The sequence below is a fragment of the Pleurodeles waltl genome, chromosome 2_2, assembly GCF_031143425.1.
Source record: "Pleurodeles waltl isolate 20211129_DDA chromosome 2_2, aPleWal1.hap1.20221129, whole genome shotgun sequence".
NCBI classification, from domain to species: Eukaryota; Metazoa; Chordata; class Amphibia; order Caudata; family Salamandridae; genus Pleurodeles; species Pleurodeles waltl.
In genome coordinates, this window is record NC_090439.1 from 1,023,898,266 (window position 1) to 1,023,913,004 (window position 14,739).

Here is a 14,739-nt window from a genome sequence, read left to right on the forward strand (position 1 = left end):
CCAGTCACTGCAGGCTGTTGTTACAGTAGCACAAAATGCAGATCTTGCATTGCTGGTTGTTGCTGGCTGTCGCTGTAGTGCAAAGAGCTGGGCTCAATGGAGCTTCGAATGGCCCATTTGCAGTCACAAAGAGCCATAAACTTCAGGATGTCCCCTTCCTTCACCTCTTGGGGTTAAGGAACTTGCTTCAGCAGAGGCCAGCAGGGCTCAGCCAGGTTCAGTTACAGATACAGGCAAGTCCAGTGCAGTAGGTCAGTTGCAGGGAGGCCTCTGGAGCTTTTTGTGTCCCTGTGCCAACTGACCCCTGGAGTCACTGTGGTAGCCCTGGGTTCAAGGGGATAGTCCTCATGTAAGGAAATGGCTCCCTGTTGCAGTTACCCCCCACTTGTTGCCTGATACTGATGCTGACTTGACTGAGAAGTGTGCTGGGACCCTGCTAACCAGGCCCCAGCACCAGTGTTCTTTCACCTAAAATGTACCATTGATTCCACAATTGGCACACCCCTGGCACACAGATAAGTCCCTTGTAAAAGGTACCCGCGGCACCAAGGGCCCTGTGACCAGGGAAGGTCCCTAAGGGCTGCAGCATATGTTGTGCCACCCTAAGGGACCCCTCACCTAACACATGCACACTGCCATCGCAGATTGTGTGTGTTGGTGGGGAGAAAAAGGCAAAGTCGACATGGCATCCCCCTCAGGATGCCATGCACACAAAATAATGCCTGTGGCATAGGTAAGTCACCCCTCTAGCAGGCCTCACAGCCCTAAGGCAGGGTACAATATACCACAGGTGAGGGCATAGCTGCATGAGCAATATGCCCCTACAAGTGTCTAAGTCTATTCTTAGACATTGTAAGTACAGTTGTGGCCATATTAAGTATATGGTCTGGGAGTTTGTCAAAAACGAACTCCACAGCTCCATAATGGCTACACTGAATACTGGGAAGTTTGGTATCAAACGTCTCAGAATTATAAACCCACACTGATTCCAGTGTTGGAGTTATGAAAACATGCACACAGAGGGCATCTTAGAGATGCCCCCTGTATTTTACCCAATTGTTCGGTGCAGGACTGACTGGTCTGTGCCAGCCTGCTGCTGAGAGACGAGTTTCTGACCCCATGTGGTGAGGGCCTTTGTGCTCTCTGAGGACAGAAACAAAAGCCTGCTCTGGGTGGAGGTGCTTCACACCTCCCCCCTGCAGGAACTGTAACACCTAGCAGTGAGCCTCAAAGGCTCAGGCTTCGTGTTACAATGCCCCAGGGCACTCCAGCTAGTGGAGATGCCCGCCCCCCTGGACACAGCCCCCACTTTTGGCGGCAAGTCCAGGAGAGATAATGCGAAAAACAAGGAGGAGTCACCCACCAGTCAGGACAGCCCCTAAGGTGTCCTGAGTTGAGGTGACCCCTGCCTTTAGAAATCCTCCATCTTGATTTTGGAGGATTCCCCCAATAGCATTAGGGATGTGTCCCCCACCCCACAGGGAGGAGGCACAAAGAGGGTGTAGCCACCCTCAAGGACAGTAGCCATTGGCTACTGCCCTCCCAGACCTAAACACACCCCTAAATTCAGTATTTAGGGGCTCCCCAGAACCTAAGAAACTAGATTCCTGCAACCTGAAGACGAAGAAGGACTGCTGACCTGAAGCCCTGCAGAGAAGACGGAGACACCAACTGCTTTGGCCCCAGCCCTACCGGCCTGTCTCCCCACTTCGAGAAAAACTGCAACAGCGATGCGTCACCCAGGGTCCAGCGACCTCTGAAGCCTCAGAGGACTACCCTGCATCTAAAAGGACCAAGAACTCCCGAGGACAGCGGCCCTGTTCCACAAAGACTGAGACTTGCAACAAAGAAACAACTTTTAAAGGACTACACGTTTCCGCCGAAAGCGTGAGTCTTTCCACTCTGCACCCAACGCCCCCGGCTCGACCTGCGGAAAACCAACACTAGAGGGAGGACTCCCCGGTGACTGCGAGCCTGTGAGTAGCCAGAGTTGACCCCCCTGAGCCCCCACAGCGACGCCTGCAGAGGGAATCCAGAGGCTCCCCCTGACCGCGACTGCCTGCTTCAAAGAACCCGACGCCTGGTAAACCCACTGCACCCGCAGCCCCCAGGACCTGAAGGATCCGACCTCCTGTGCCGGAGCGACACCCAGGTGGCCCTCTTCCTTGCCCAGGGGGTGGCTACCCCGAGGAGCCCCCCCCCCCCTTGCCTGCCTGCTTCGCTGAAGAGACCCCTGGGTCTCCCATTGAAACCTATTGCGAACCCGACACCTGTTTGCACTCTGCACCCGGCCGCCCCTGTGCCGCTGAGGGTGTACTTTCTGTGCTGACTTGTGTCCCCCCCGGTGCCATACAAAACCCCCCTGGTCTGCCCTCCGAAGTCGCGGGCAGACTAGAACCGGGGCACCCCTATCTCCATTGGAGCCTATGCGTTTTGTGCACCACTTTGACCTCTGCACCTGACCGGCCCTGAGCTGCTGGTGTGGTAACTTTGGGGTTGCCCTGAACCCCCAACGGTGGGCTACTTTGACCCAACTTTGAACCCTGTAAGTGCTTTACTTACCTGCACAACTAACCAATACTTACCTCCCCCAGGAACTGTTGAATTTTACACTGTGTCTAATTTTAAAATAGCTTATTGCCATTTTTGCCAAAACTGTACATGCTATTGTGATGATTCAAAGTTCCTAAGATACCTGAGCGAAATACCTTTCATTTAAAGTATTGTTTGTAAATCTTGAACCTGTGGTTCTTAAAAGAAACTAAGAAAATATATTTTTCTATATAAAAACCTATTGGCCTGGAATTGTCTTTGAGTGTGTGTTCCTCATTTATTGCCTGTGTATGTACAACAAATGCTTAACACTACCCTCTGATAAGCCTACTGCTCGACCACACTACCACAAAATAGAGCATTAGAATTATCTCTTTTTGTCACTATCTTACCTCTAAGGGGAACCCTTGGACTCTGTGCATGCTATTTCTTACTTTGAAACAGTACATACAGAGCCAGCTTCCTACATTGGTGGATCAGCGGTGGGGTACAAGACTTTGCATTTGCTGGACTACTCAGCCAATACCTGATCACACGACTAAATTCCCAAAAATTTCACTAGAAACTGATTTTTGAAATTTGAACTATTTTTCTAAATTTTTAAAAGTCCTGCTAGGGCCTTGTGTTAGTCCCTGTTAGCATTTCTAATAGAGTTTAAAAGTTTTGTAAAAGTTTGAATTAAGTTCTAGAGATAGTTTTAGATTCTTAAAAAGTATTCCAACTTTTAGAAACAAAATGTCTGCTGCAGAAGAGATTGTGATGGAACTCAACCTCACCCCTTACCTGCATCTTAGGATGTCAGAGCTAAGGTCTCTCTGAAAAATCAAAAAGATAAAAACTGGTTCACACCCTACCAAAGTACAGCTCCAGGAGCTTTTTGCAGAGTTTGCTAAAAACCACCCCTCTGATGATGTCCTCACAGAGGAGGATGCTAGTGATTTGGAGGAAGTCCTACCTCCAGTCCTAGTTAGGGAGGACTCCAGGTTTCTCCAACCCTGACTCCAGAAGTAATAGTCGGAGATGTTGCTTCTCTCACAGGAGAGTCCAACAGCTCTGAAAGCATTGAGGGCAGCCTCAATGAAGATGACCTCCTGTTAGCCAGGATGGTCAGAAGATTGGCTTTGGAAACACAGATCCTAGCCATAGAAAGGGAAAGAAAAGAGATGGGTTTAGTTCCCATCAATGGTGGCAGCAACATAAATAGGGTCAGAGAGAACACTGACATCCTAAAAATCCCCAAAGGGATTGTAACAAAATATGAAGATGGTAATGACATCACCAAATGGTTCACAGCTTTTGAGAGGGCTTGTGCAACCAGAAAAGTAAACAGATCTCACTGGGGAGCTCTCCTTTGGGAAATGTTCACTGGAAAGTGTAGGGATGGACTCCTAACACTCTCTGGTAAAGATGCAGAATCGTATGACCTCATAAAGGCTACCCTGATTGAGGGCTTTGGATTCTCCACTGAGGAGTACAGGATTAGGTTCAGGGGGGCTCAAAAATCCTCGAGCCAGACCTGGGTTGATTTTGTAGACTACTCAGTGAAAACACTGGATGGTTGGGTAACTGGAAATGAAGTGCATGACTATGTTGGGCTTTATAATTTGTTTATGAAAGAACACATTTTAAGTAACTGCTTCAATGAAAAGTTGTATCAGTATCTAGTAGACCTAGGTCCAATTTCTCCCCAAGAATTGGGAAAGTAGGCAGACCAGTGGGTCAAGACTAAGGTAACCAAAACTTCCACTGGGGGTGACCAAAAGAAAGGGGTTACAAAGCCTCCCCAGGAGAAAGTGGGTGACACTAGAAATAAAGAAAAAGAGTCCTCTGTAGGCCCCTAAAAACCAGACCAGGTGGGTGGGCCCCAAGACACAACCCAAAACAAAGGTGGGTACCAGGGTAAGAACTGGGATGCCACTAAGGCATGGTGCCAAAACTTTAGACAGGCATGGCACCACACCAAGGACACTTCTTGTCCCCAAAACAAACCCCCTAGCAAAATCCCAGGGGTGACCAGTGTGGCCATTGGGGATGACTCCTCAGATGAGGAGGTCTTCATAGCCTTCAACTGGAAAAAGGGCCCAACAGGTGAGTTGGAGATTCCAGAGGGAAGTGGACACTTCCACCACCTACTGGTGAATGGAATCCCAGCCACTGCCCTGAGAGACACTTGTGCCAGTCACACTATTGTGCATGTCAGGCTGGTGTTCTCAAACCAGTACATCCCAGGTGAGACTGCCAGAATAAGAGTTAGCCCAGACAGGGTCACTGATAGGCCTGTGGCTTTTGTGCCCATAGAAGTGGGTGGGACTTTTTGCTGGAGAAGGGTGGTAGTCAGAGGTTAGTCAAAGCCCAAGAGAGGAACTGGTCCAGTGCCAGTCCTCTCCCAAGGATTCTGGAGGTACTACCCCTGCAGTAACTGCAGGTAGGCCCCAAAAGAAAAAGAAAGGAAAACAGAGTAGGAAAGGTGGACAACCTTTAGCCAAGGTTCCAGCAATCCAAGGAGATTCTGCTCCAGTAGGGGAGAACTCCAAAAGTGGCACTGGTAAAGTCCAACCTGACCCATAAGAAGTCCTGGGTAGTCAGGCAACTGTTAAACCTGAGTGGGTAGCTCCTCAGCTAACAGAAGAAAGAGTGGAAGAAGGGTGTTTACTACAAGATGTAGTAATCCCCCACTCTTACACAGCAGACAGGCACCCTGAACCCAAAGAAGCCTGTAACTTAGCTCCTACCCTTGCAGGTGGAGAGCTAAAGGTGTGGTTCTGGGCACTGACAGCTGTCAGTGGCCTCTGCTGGGTGTTAGCCTTTATGGCTGCACTATCCTTGGCATGGTGGTCTGACCCCATGCCAAATAGCAAGTTAGGCCCCCTGACCCTGTTGGTCATGGTGGGGTTACTCCAGCTCTGGGTAACCTCTTTGGGTAAGCTGGGGGTGACTCTGGCTAAAATAAGATTAGCAGAGGTGGATTCCTCTAACCCCAAAATAGAGAGAATGGGTGAAGACATTAAAAGCACAGACAAGAGGCAATTTAGAATAGGTCCTATCACTGTGGAAGTGGGTCAGTTCCCCAGAGGGAATGACCTGAACAGGATGATGTGTGGCAGAGTAGGCCCTGCAACAAACCAGCCTATTTCCTCTACTCTTCCTCACCTGACAGACTAGGAAGACTCTCCCAGCTTTGGCTGAGTCTCCTGGCCTGTGGTCTGGGGGGGGGGGGGCTTGTGTAAGTAAATGGCTCCCTGTTGCAGTTACCCCCCACTTTTTGCCTGATACTGATGCTGACTTGACTGAGAAGTGTGCTGGGACCCTGCTAACCAGGCCCCAGCACAATTGTTATTTCACCAAAAATGTACCATTGTTTCCACAATTGGCACACCCCTGGCACACAGATAAGTCCCTTGTAAAAGGTACCAGTGGTACCAAGGGCCCTGTGACCAGGGAACGTCCCTAAGGGCTGCAGCATATGTTGTGCCACCCTAAGGGACCCCTCACCTAACACATTCACACTGCCATTGCAGATTGTGTGTGTTGGAGGGGAGAAAAAGGCAAAGTCGGCATGGCATCCCCCTCAGGATGCCATGCACACAAAATACTGCCTGTGGCATTGGTAACTCACCTCTCTAGCAGGCCTTACAGCCCTAAGGCAGGGTGCAATATACCACAGGTGAGGGCATAGCTGCATGAGCAATATGTCCCTACAAGTGTCTAAGTCTATTCTTGGACATTGTAAGTACAGTTGTGGCCATATTAAGTATATGGTCTGGGAGTTTGTCAAAAACGAACTCCACAGCTCCATAATGGCTACACTGAATACTGGGAAGTTTGGTATCAAACTTCTCTGAATAATAAACCCACACGGATTCCAGTGTTGGAGTTATGAAAACATGCACACAGAGGGCATCTTAGAGATGCCCCCTGTATTTTACCCAATTGTTCAGTGCAGGACTGACTGGTCTGTGCCAGCCTGCTGCTGAGAGACGAGTTTCTGACCCCATGTGGTGAGGGCCTTTGTGCTCTCTGAGGACAGAAACAAAAGCCTGCTCTGGGTGGAGGTGCTTCACACCTCCCCCCTGCAGGATCTGTAACACCTAGCAGTGTACCTCAAAGGCTCAGGCTTCGTGTTACAATGCCCCAGGGCACTCCAGCTAGTGGAGATGCCCGCCCCCTGGACACAGCCCCCATTTTTGGCGGCAAGTCCATGGGAGATAATGAGAAAAACAAGGAGGAGTCACCCACCAATCAGGACAGCCCCTAAGGTGTCCTGAGCTGAGGTGACCCCTGCCTTTAAAAATCCTCCATCTTGATTCTGGAGGATTCCTCCAATAGGAATAGGGATGTGCCCCCCTCCCCTCAGGGAGGAGGCACAAAGAGGGTGTAGCCACCCTCAAGGAGAGTAGCCATTGGCTACTGCCCTCCCAGACCTAAACACACCCCTAAATTCAGTATTTAGGGGCTCCCAAGAACCTAAGAAACTAGATTCCTGCAACCTGAAGACGAAGAAGGACTGCTGACCTGAAGCCCTGCAGAGAAGACGGAGACACCAACTGCTTTGGCCCCAGCCCTACCGGACTGTCTCCCCACTTCAAGAAAAACTGCAACAGCGACGCGTCCCCCAGGGTCCAGCGACCTCTGAAGCCTCAGAGGACTACCCTGCATCTAAAAGGACCAAGAACTCCCGAGGACAGCGGCCCTGTTCCACAAAGACTGAAACTTGCAACAAAGAAACAACTTTTAAAGGACTACACTTTTCCCGCCGGAAGCGTGAGACTTTCCACTCTGCACCCGACGCCCCCGGCTCGACCTGCGGAAAACCAACACTACAGGGAGGACTCCCTGGCGACTGCGAGCCTGTGAGTAGCCAGAGTTGACCCCCCTGAGTCCCCACAGCGACGCCTGCAGAGGGAATCCAGAGGCTCCCCCTGACCGCTACTGCCTGCTTCAAAGAACCCAACGCCTGGTAAACCCACTGCACCCGCAGCCCCCAGGACCTGAAGGATCCGACCTCCAGTGCAGGAGCAACCGCCAGGTGGCCCTCTTCCTTGCCCAGGTGGTGGCTACCCGGAGGAGCCCCCCCCTTGCCTGGTCTCTTCGCTGAAGAGACCCCTGGGTCTCCCATTGAAACCTATTGCGAACCCGACGCCTGTTTGCACTCTGCACCCGGCCGCCCCTGTGCCGCTGAGGGTGTACTTTCTGTGCTGACTTGTGTCCCCCCCGGTGCCCTACAAAACCCCCCTGGTCTGCCCTCCGAAGTCACGGGTACCTACCTGCTGGTAGACTAGAACCGGGGCACCCCTATCTCCATTGGAGCCCATGCGCTTTGGGCACCACTTTGACCTCTGCACCTGACCGGCCCTGAGCTGCTGGTGAGGTAACTTTGGGGTTGCCCTGAACCCCCAACGGTGGGCTACTTTGGACCCAACTTTGAACCCTGTAAGTGCCTTACTTATCTGCAAAACTAACCAATACTTACCTCCCCCAGGAACTGTTGAATTTTGCAGTGTCTAATTTTAAAATAGCTTATTGCCATTTTTGCTAAAACTGTACATGCTATTGTGATGATTCAAAGTCCCTAAGATACCTGAGTGAAATACCTTTCATTTAAAGTATTGTTTGTAAATCTTGAACCTGTGGTTCTTAAAATAAACTAAGAAAATATATTTTTCTATATAAAAACCTATTGGCCTGGAATTGTCTTAGAGTGTGTGTTCCTCATGTATTGCCTGTGTGTGTACAACAAATGCTTAACACTACCCTCTGATAAGCCTACTGCTCGACCACAATACCACAAAATAGAGCATTAGAATTATCTCTTTTTGCCACTATCTTACCTCTAAGGGGATCCCTTGGACTCTGTGCATGCAATTTCTTACTTTGAAATAGTACATACAGAGCCAACTTCCTACACCTCAATACTCCAAGCAGCAAGGCAGGCTTCAAGCAGCAAGGTAGTCCTCTCAAGGCCTCAAGCAGCTCGGCAGTCTTCTGAAGGACAAAGCAGGCCGCAAGCCACAGGGCAGTCCTCTGGCAGCAGAAGGACAGTCTTTTGAGAAACAAGGCAGGCCTCAAGCAGCAGGGCATTTCTCTTAGAACCAAAGCAGTCCTCAAGCAGCAGGGCAGTCCTCTGGAGTACAAGGTAGTCCTTCTGTAGTCTTCTGCAGGTCCAAGAGTGATCTGAAGAGTTGGTCTGAGGGTCCAATATTTAAACCTGGTGACAGCTTTGAAGAGGAAGACTTTTCCCTGCACAGATGGTTCTGGAATTTCTTTCCCCCTTGCACAGATCCCAAGATGTTTGGGTGACAAAAGCCTGGTGTTAGGTTCTTTGTGAGTTTGTTCAGGCAGCTCCTTTGAAATGTAAATGAGGCAGGGAACAGCCTTGCCCCTTCCATCCTGCAGGATGGCTCTCTAACAGCTACACCCAGGACCTATTGTCACTGTCTGGGCCCTATACGCATTACTGATGGGGAAGCAAATAACAGGCCCAGGTGATTGGAAACTCCTAAAAAGACTCAGAAAGTTTAAGACAGGAAAATACAAACTGTTTAAAAGTGGTGTTTTTCAAAATTGTATTCTAAAATCTGACTTTACAAATAACAAGAATTTTAAGTCCAAAATGGACATTCCTACTTGCTCCAAATCAAAGGTTAGCACTCATTAAATGTAATAGGTTAGCCCAATGTTATCCTATGGGAAGCTAGGCCTTACAATAGTGAAAAACAAATTTAGAACTTGTTCACTACAGGACACATACACCTTAAAAACACGTCTTACTTTTGAAATACAGTGCACACTATCCTATGGACTGTTTAGGGCCTACTTTAAGAGTGGCTTATATGTATTAAAAGGAAAGGTTTTGGCCTAGCACAAAGGATTTGTTTTGCCAGGCTGAACTGTCAGTTTAAAACTACATTTTAGGCTGCAATGGCATGACTCAAGCACGTTTTAAAGGGCTACTTACTTGGGTGGCACAATAAATGCTGCAGGCTATGCCTGGACCTGCAATTGGATCTGCTTGGATCTGCAACTGGACTTACCTGAGCCCTGCTGACCTCAGCTGAAGAGAGTTCCTGATCCCCAATAGATGCCACCCTAGGTCACGGACTATTGGCTGGCAACAGTTGTGGTCCTCCTGTGAAATCCTGAAGTTTTGAACTACGCACATCAGAGTCTGAGAAGGAAACTTTTTTAGCTGGACTAACTTAGTCCCTGTTTCTGGCCCACACTCCATCACGGTTGGCCTGAACTTGTGACTTTGTCCTAATGTAGCATGACGAAATACCCTTTTCTGTTTCTTGGTACAATTTTTATTTACACCTTTGCATTTGCATATCTCCAGTTCTACTGATTGGATTTTTGTTTTGGTCACCTGTTGCTTGCCCAAAAGATGGACTGCCAAGTTATTTTTCACATTCCAGAAATGCGACAAACACCGAACACATTTTTAAAAGTTTGAGAAATATTTTTAAAGTCATCTACTCATTCCCGCCACCACTCTTCATTCGAAGGGAGGGATCAGCTCTTTCAAACCAGGGCTGGTTGTGTTACTTTATTCTTTTACTTTTCTCTTCTCAGTGGATTCTATTTAATAAATACTATTTTTTTAGAATATCCTTGTGTGGAATGAAATATTTGAATCTGGTGCTCACGCCTCGTAAACTTCTTCCTCTAATAGTCTTGGGCTTGGCCAGGCTACCAAACAATGAGTCAAGAGGAATGCAAGAAGCACAGGTTGTGAGTGTCCAACTGATCTCTAATTCTGCCTCAGCTTTAGTTTGTCAATGGCATTACCCTATCTCCATCTGACTGCAATCCCTGTGACACTGTTATGATAAAGTTGCTACTGCTCATTCTGGAGGTACCTCATTATGGATTCCAGTTATAAAAAAAAATGCACCTAGTCTGGTGATTCTGATATAATGGCAACCCCATTTGTTCATAGCTGTCTTGACAGAGCATATCGGTTTATCAGTAATGTAACTCATTACTTAGTACAGTTGATTGATCAGACGTTTCAGAAACACAACTGCATTGCTTTTTTAGATAACGGATTGATAAGCCACTAGGCCTCGATGATGGAGTCCTGGGTCTGGTACCAAGAGTTGCCGGACCCGTCGGAATAACAAGGGCCTAAACAATTCTCATTATTTTTCACCTATATGTAAACTCCATCATGGATAAATGAGGAATAACAACCAGGAATGAGAAGTGAAATGACCCCTGGTAACTGTAACTCTGGGTGAGGGGGGTGGGGCTGGGGGTGGGGGGAGTAGGGGATGGAAGGCAGAGTAACAGGGTCTCACAACAGGAACTTCGCACGGATGCCAGAAAAAGATTGCAAGCTGCACTTCACTTACGTATTGTGCATTGCATAGGGCACTCTAAAACCAAACACATACAGGCAGTACACTCCAAACCACACTTTGAAATATATCATTACTACAGCACGACTGTAAACACGATTTTTGGCAAATAAGGCAATCTGCGAAGTTTAAGGAAAAAATACAAGAAAATACACATTTTTGGAAGTCCAACTTACTTCTATCAGTTGGTGTCATCGTTTCCTCTGCTGGGGTCCCTGTCAAAACAAGTTGTTGTATTTTTCCATCAGAGCAGGAGCGTGACAGTCCCGACGGTAACACACACAGGGTTAGTAGTACATATTTCGCTCGAGGGATAAAAAGTCACATTTAGCATTTTATCCAGAAGTATTTATTCAGACTCCATTAGCACATTATCTCACACATCCAGCCTCGCTCTCCGTAGCTCCAGGACAGCTTCCGGCTGCTGGAGCACCGAGTGTTTTCCTGGGTCATCATCTCCTGAGTCCGGCTGAGACTCTACCTCTGACAGAGCGGAAGTCAACACACTGCCCGCCGAGCACCCGTGGCGTCGCAAACCGCAACAAACCCTAGTGCAGGCAAGTAAACTGAACCCTCCGGCATGTAGTAAAAAAAAAAAAAAAAAGATTTGGGTGACTGGGCCCCGGTGCCACTGCACCCGCTGCGCTACCCGCTGAGCGCCCCTAGCAGGATACTTCCTCCTGCAGAGTCGGGCGTATGCTTCGGGACATGCGCTCGGAGACACTTCATTGGACAGACTCATACGTGTATCTGCAGGTCAGCTGTTTTCCTTCTAATTCAGGCTCAAAACAACCTGTTGTTTACTACTCCGGACGCAGCTCTTCGTTGATCTACCGAAGGCAGCTCACGGTTGTGTGGGGTGAGGAGGGGTTTTGCTTTCTGACCCGTCCTTGTTTTGTTCAAGTGGTTTAGACTTCATACAGAAAGCTGAGTCCATAACCTAATACCAAACTGCATAAGTAACTTTATGGACGTGTTTCAATGGTTCATTCCCTCTGTAATATTGACAAGCTATCCAGACTGGCGTGACCGTCTTTAATATATACATACCTGGTACCGTTATTGCTCACAAAGCATGTGACTACCTTTTTGTTTATATATTTAAATTAAGTTTCAGCACATTTGATCTGACGAGTTGTAAATGACAATTTGTGCTGCTTCAAAGTGTTTTTTTTCCAGAATGCTAACGTATATTGAATATGGCATGACGTAAGCAACAAGCACACTCCATGTATGTGTTTAATAACGACAAGTCTTCAGAGTAAATTGCCTAATAACGATGGGGGCGCGTTGGGATGTGGTTCCGTGATTCTCGACCACGTGTCTCTGACATCTTTTGGCACAAAATTACCTTCAAGTTGCTTTCTAAAGCTTTTCTCCCGCGTCTGCTTCCTGCGCACAGCTAGAGTGGGTCGCTACCTCTCCCCAGGGAACTGTTTGCTCTGGGCCAGACTCTAGACGCTTCCAACAAGCACTGCTTCTTCTCCCCCCTCCTGTGCTACTGGTTGTGAGGGTCACGCTATCCATCCTTTTAAGGAGCTCATCGCGAAATGTCCGGTAACACCAATTACCAGGCCACTGATAATGAGGGCCTAAGTCATTCACTTTTGAAGTATTCATCCAGGAGTCAGTATCAAAGGTCAAACTTTATAAGAGTGACAGTCAGTGGAACCCTGCTGGGCCTAACTAGCCCCTCAAAAAACTCCAGGCGTGAACTCCCGCCTACTATTTAAACCCACTACCATCCTGCACCGGACGCCTTGGCAACCACAACCCTCTAATGAGGAAAGCCTCAATGCAGTTTACCTCAGCAGACTCGCCTTCGTCCCAGCACCTTTATAGATAAATAGAAGACATTTTAATGGTTCGGCATTTAGAGAAATCAGGACTATGAGTTCTAGGGCAAATGGACATCTGGATAGACTACCTTGGCTACAGAACAGGAGGCACTATTTGTTACGACTCGGTCCTCCCATTTCCAGGGGGCGCTGTAAGGGGGCTGTCAGAAGCCTGGGAATCACCTTGAACACCTATCTAGAGCCCCTTGCTGACTCCTGTTTGTTTCTCTTTTCTCCATGGTACACTTGTGTAGGACTACATTTGCTTCTTGGGACTGCAAATCCCATAATGCACAGCTTGGTAGTCAGGAAAACCCGGATTCTGTTTCCCATTGTTTTCAATGGGAGAAGTCCAGTTGCTCCTTTTCACTGGATCCTCTCCTCCAGGACTTGCAAGTGTCCGAAACCACACACACCTGAAACCTCTCCTGTACAGCCCAGCTTGGAACTGCTTATAAGCAGCCATTTCCTCAAGCTCCCCGTCGTGCATCGGACTTCAATTCCTTTGTGTTACAGACCCCTTGTCGGATGGTGTTCCAGTTTTGTTCCTGTTCTGTTCCAGCCTGATCCTGTTTCCTGTTTCTCTGCCCTGCTCCTGATTGTTCCAGCCAGAGTCTGCTCCCTACTTCTTAGCCTTGTACCTGTTTGTTTCTTCCAAAGCCTGCTTCCTGTTTCTCTGCCCTGCTCCTGCCTTGTTTCAGCCTGAACCTTCTCTCTGTTTCCCAGTCCTGTTTACTGCTCATTTCCTACTCCCTGTATTCCAGTCCTGTCCTTGCCTGTTCCAGCCAGAGCCTGTTCTCAGTTTCCCAGTCCTGTCTCTGTCTGTCCCAGCCAGAAGTTTGCGCCCTGTTTTCAAGTCCTAGACCCGCCTTTGCTTCAGCCTGAGCCTGTTCCTAGTTCTTGCCTCTGCCTCTTTGTTTGTTCCCTTCTGTTTCTGTTTCTTCTTGGTTCTTTGTGTCTGGTAAGTGTTCTATCAGTCTTCACCAGTGTATACGTGTCCTCCTGTGCACTGGGGTTGGCTCCTGGTTTCCAGGAGGCAATTCCAGCCCCCATCCTTGTCCAGTGTTATACGTTGTATTTTGTGCCTAACAGTGACAGTGTGCTATTGCTGTTTTCTCAGGAATCGCCACTGTGTTTCCAGCTGGACCCACAAGAGCGTGTCCTGTGTATGTAAGTACTATCCTTGTTTGTGCTCTAGGGTCCAGAGACAGAATCACTTCTGCTGCCTCCTTTCTATGGGGCTGGCAGGGTGACTATCTGTAAGAGCAAACTGCACAGAGGCATTGAGATTCCCTGTCACTGTGGGAGGTTCTGCGCCTTACTCTGTGTACAACCCCAGCATGTTTGTCCACTGGTAATCTGTTTCTTGTTTGTTCACACAAGGGTTGCTCTGCTTTCACTTTCCTGTTTTCTGTGCCTATCCATAGCTGTCCTTTCCGTGTATGCCTTTAGCTGCTCCTCTGCCCCAGTGTACTACCTCTTCGGATATTCAGTGACCTCAAGGGGTGTCCCAACCAAAGACCTGATCAGACCCGCCCGAAACCGTGACACTATTTGAGTTACTCTACATACTGTCTACTATGTACTGTGCATGCACTATCAGGGACTCGGAAAACACACAGTATCATGTTGTCTACATTGGCACCCACACCAATTCCTGCAAATGAAATATGCCAATTAATTATAAGCCAGTGTTACCATGTTGTAGGTAGTGAGCACGTACACTTTAGCACTGGTTAGCAGTGGTAAAGCATCTAGAGTCCTAAGGTCAGCAAAAACGAGATCAGCAAGTGTTTGGGGGAAGACCACCCAAAGGCTGACAGGTCTTTCAATATGCCTACTCTTGGACAGGTCACTGACATGTCACAGGGAATGGAAGGCATATACATTGGGACAAGGAGTCCATAGGTAGTGCAAGAGTGAGATCCTACATTTACGAATAGGAAGGATGCACTTGGAAACAAATAGGCAAGCCAGTTGGGTCAGGACAA

General features: G+C 48.4%; 1 protein-coding gene across 2 annotated transcripts in view; it reads right to left on the minus strand.

Moving 5' to 3' along the window:
• OC90 (otoconin 90) overlaps positions 1–14,739 on the minus strand; it is a 443,355-nt gene that overhangs the window by 126,965 nt on the left and 301,651 nt on the right. For both annotated transcript variants that reach the window (XM_069220767.1, XM_069220766.1), the window contains exon 9: positions 11,087–11,125. In XM_069220767.1, the coding sequence (XP_069076868.1) occupies positions 11,087–11,125 (39 nt within the window). The remainder of the gene's footprint in view (positions 1–11,086; positions 11,126–14,739) is intronic.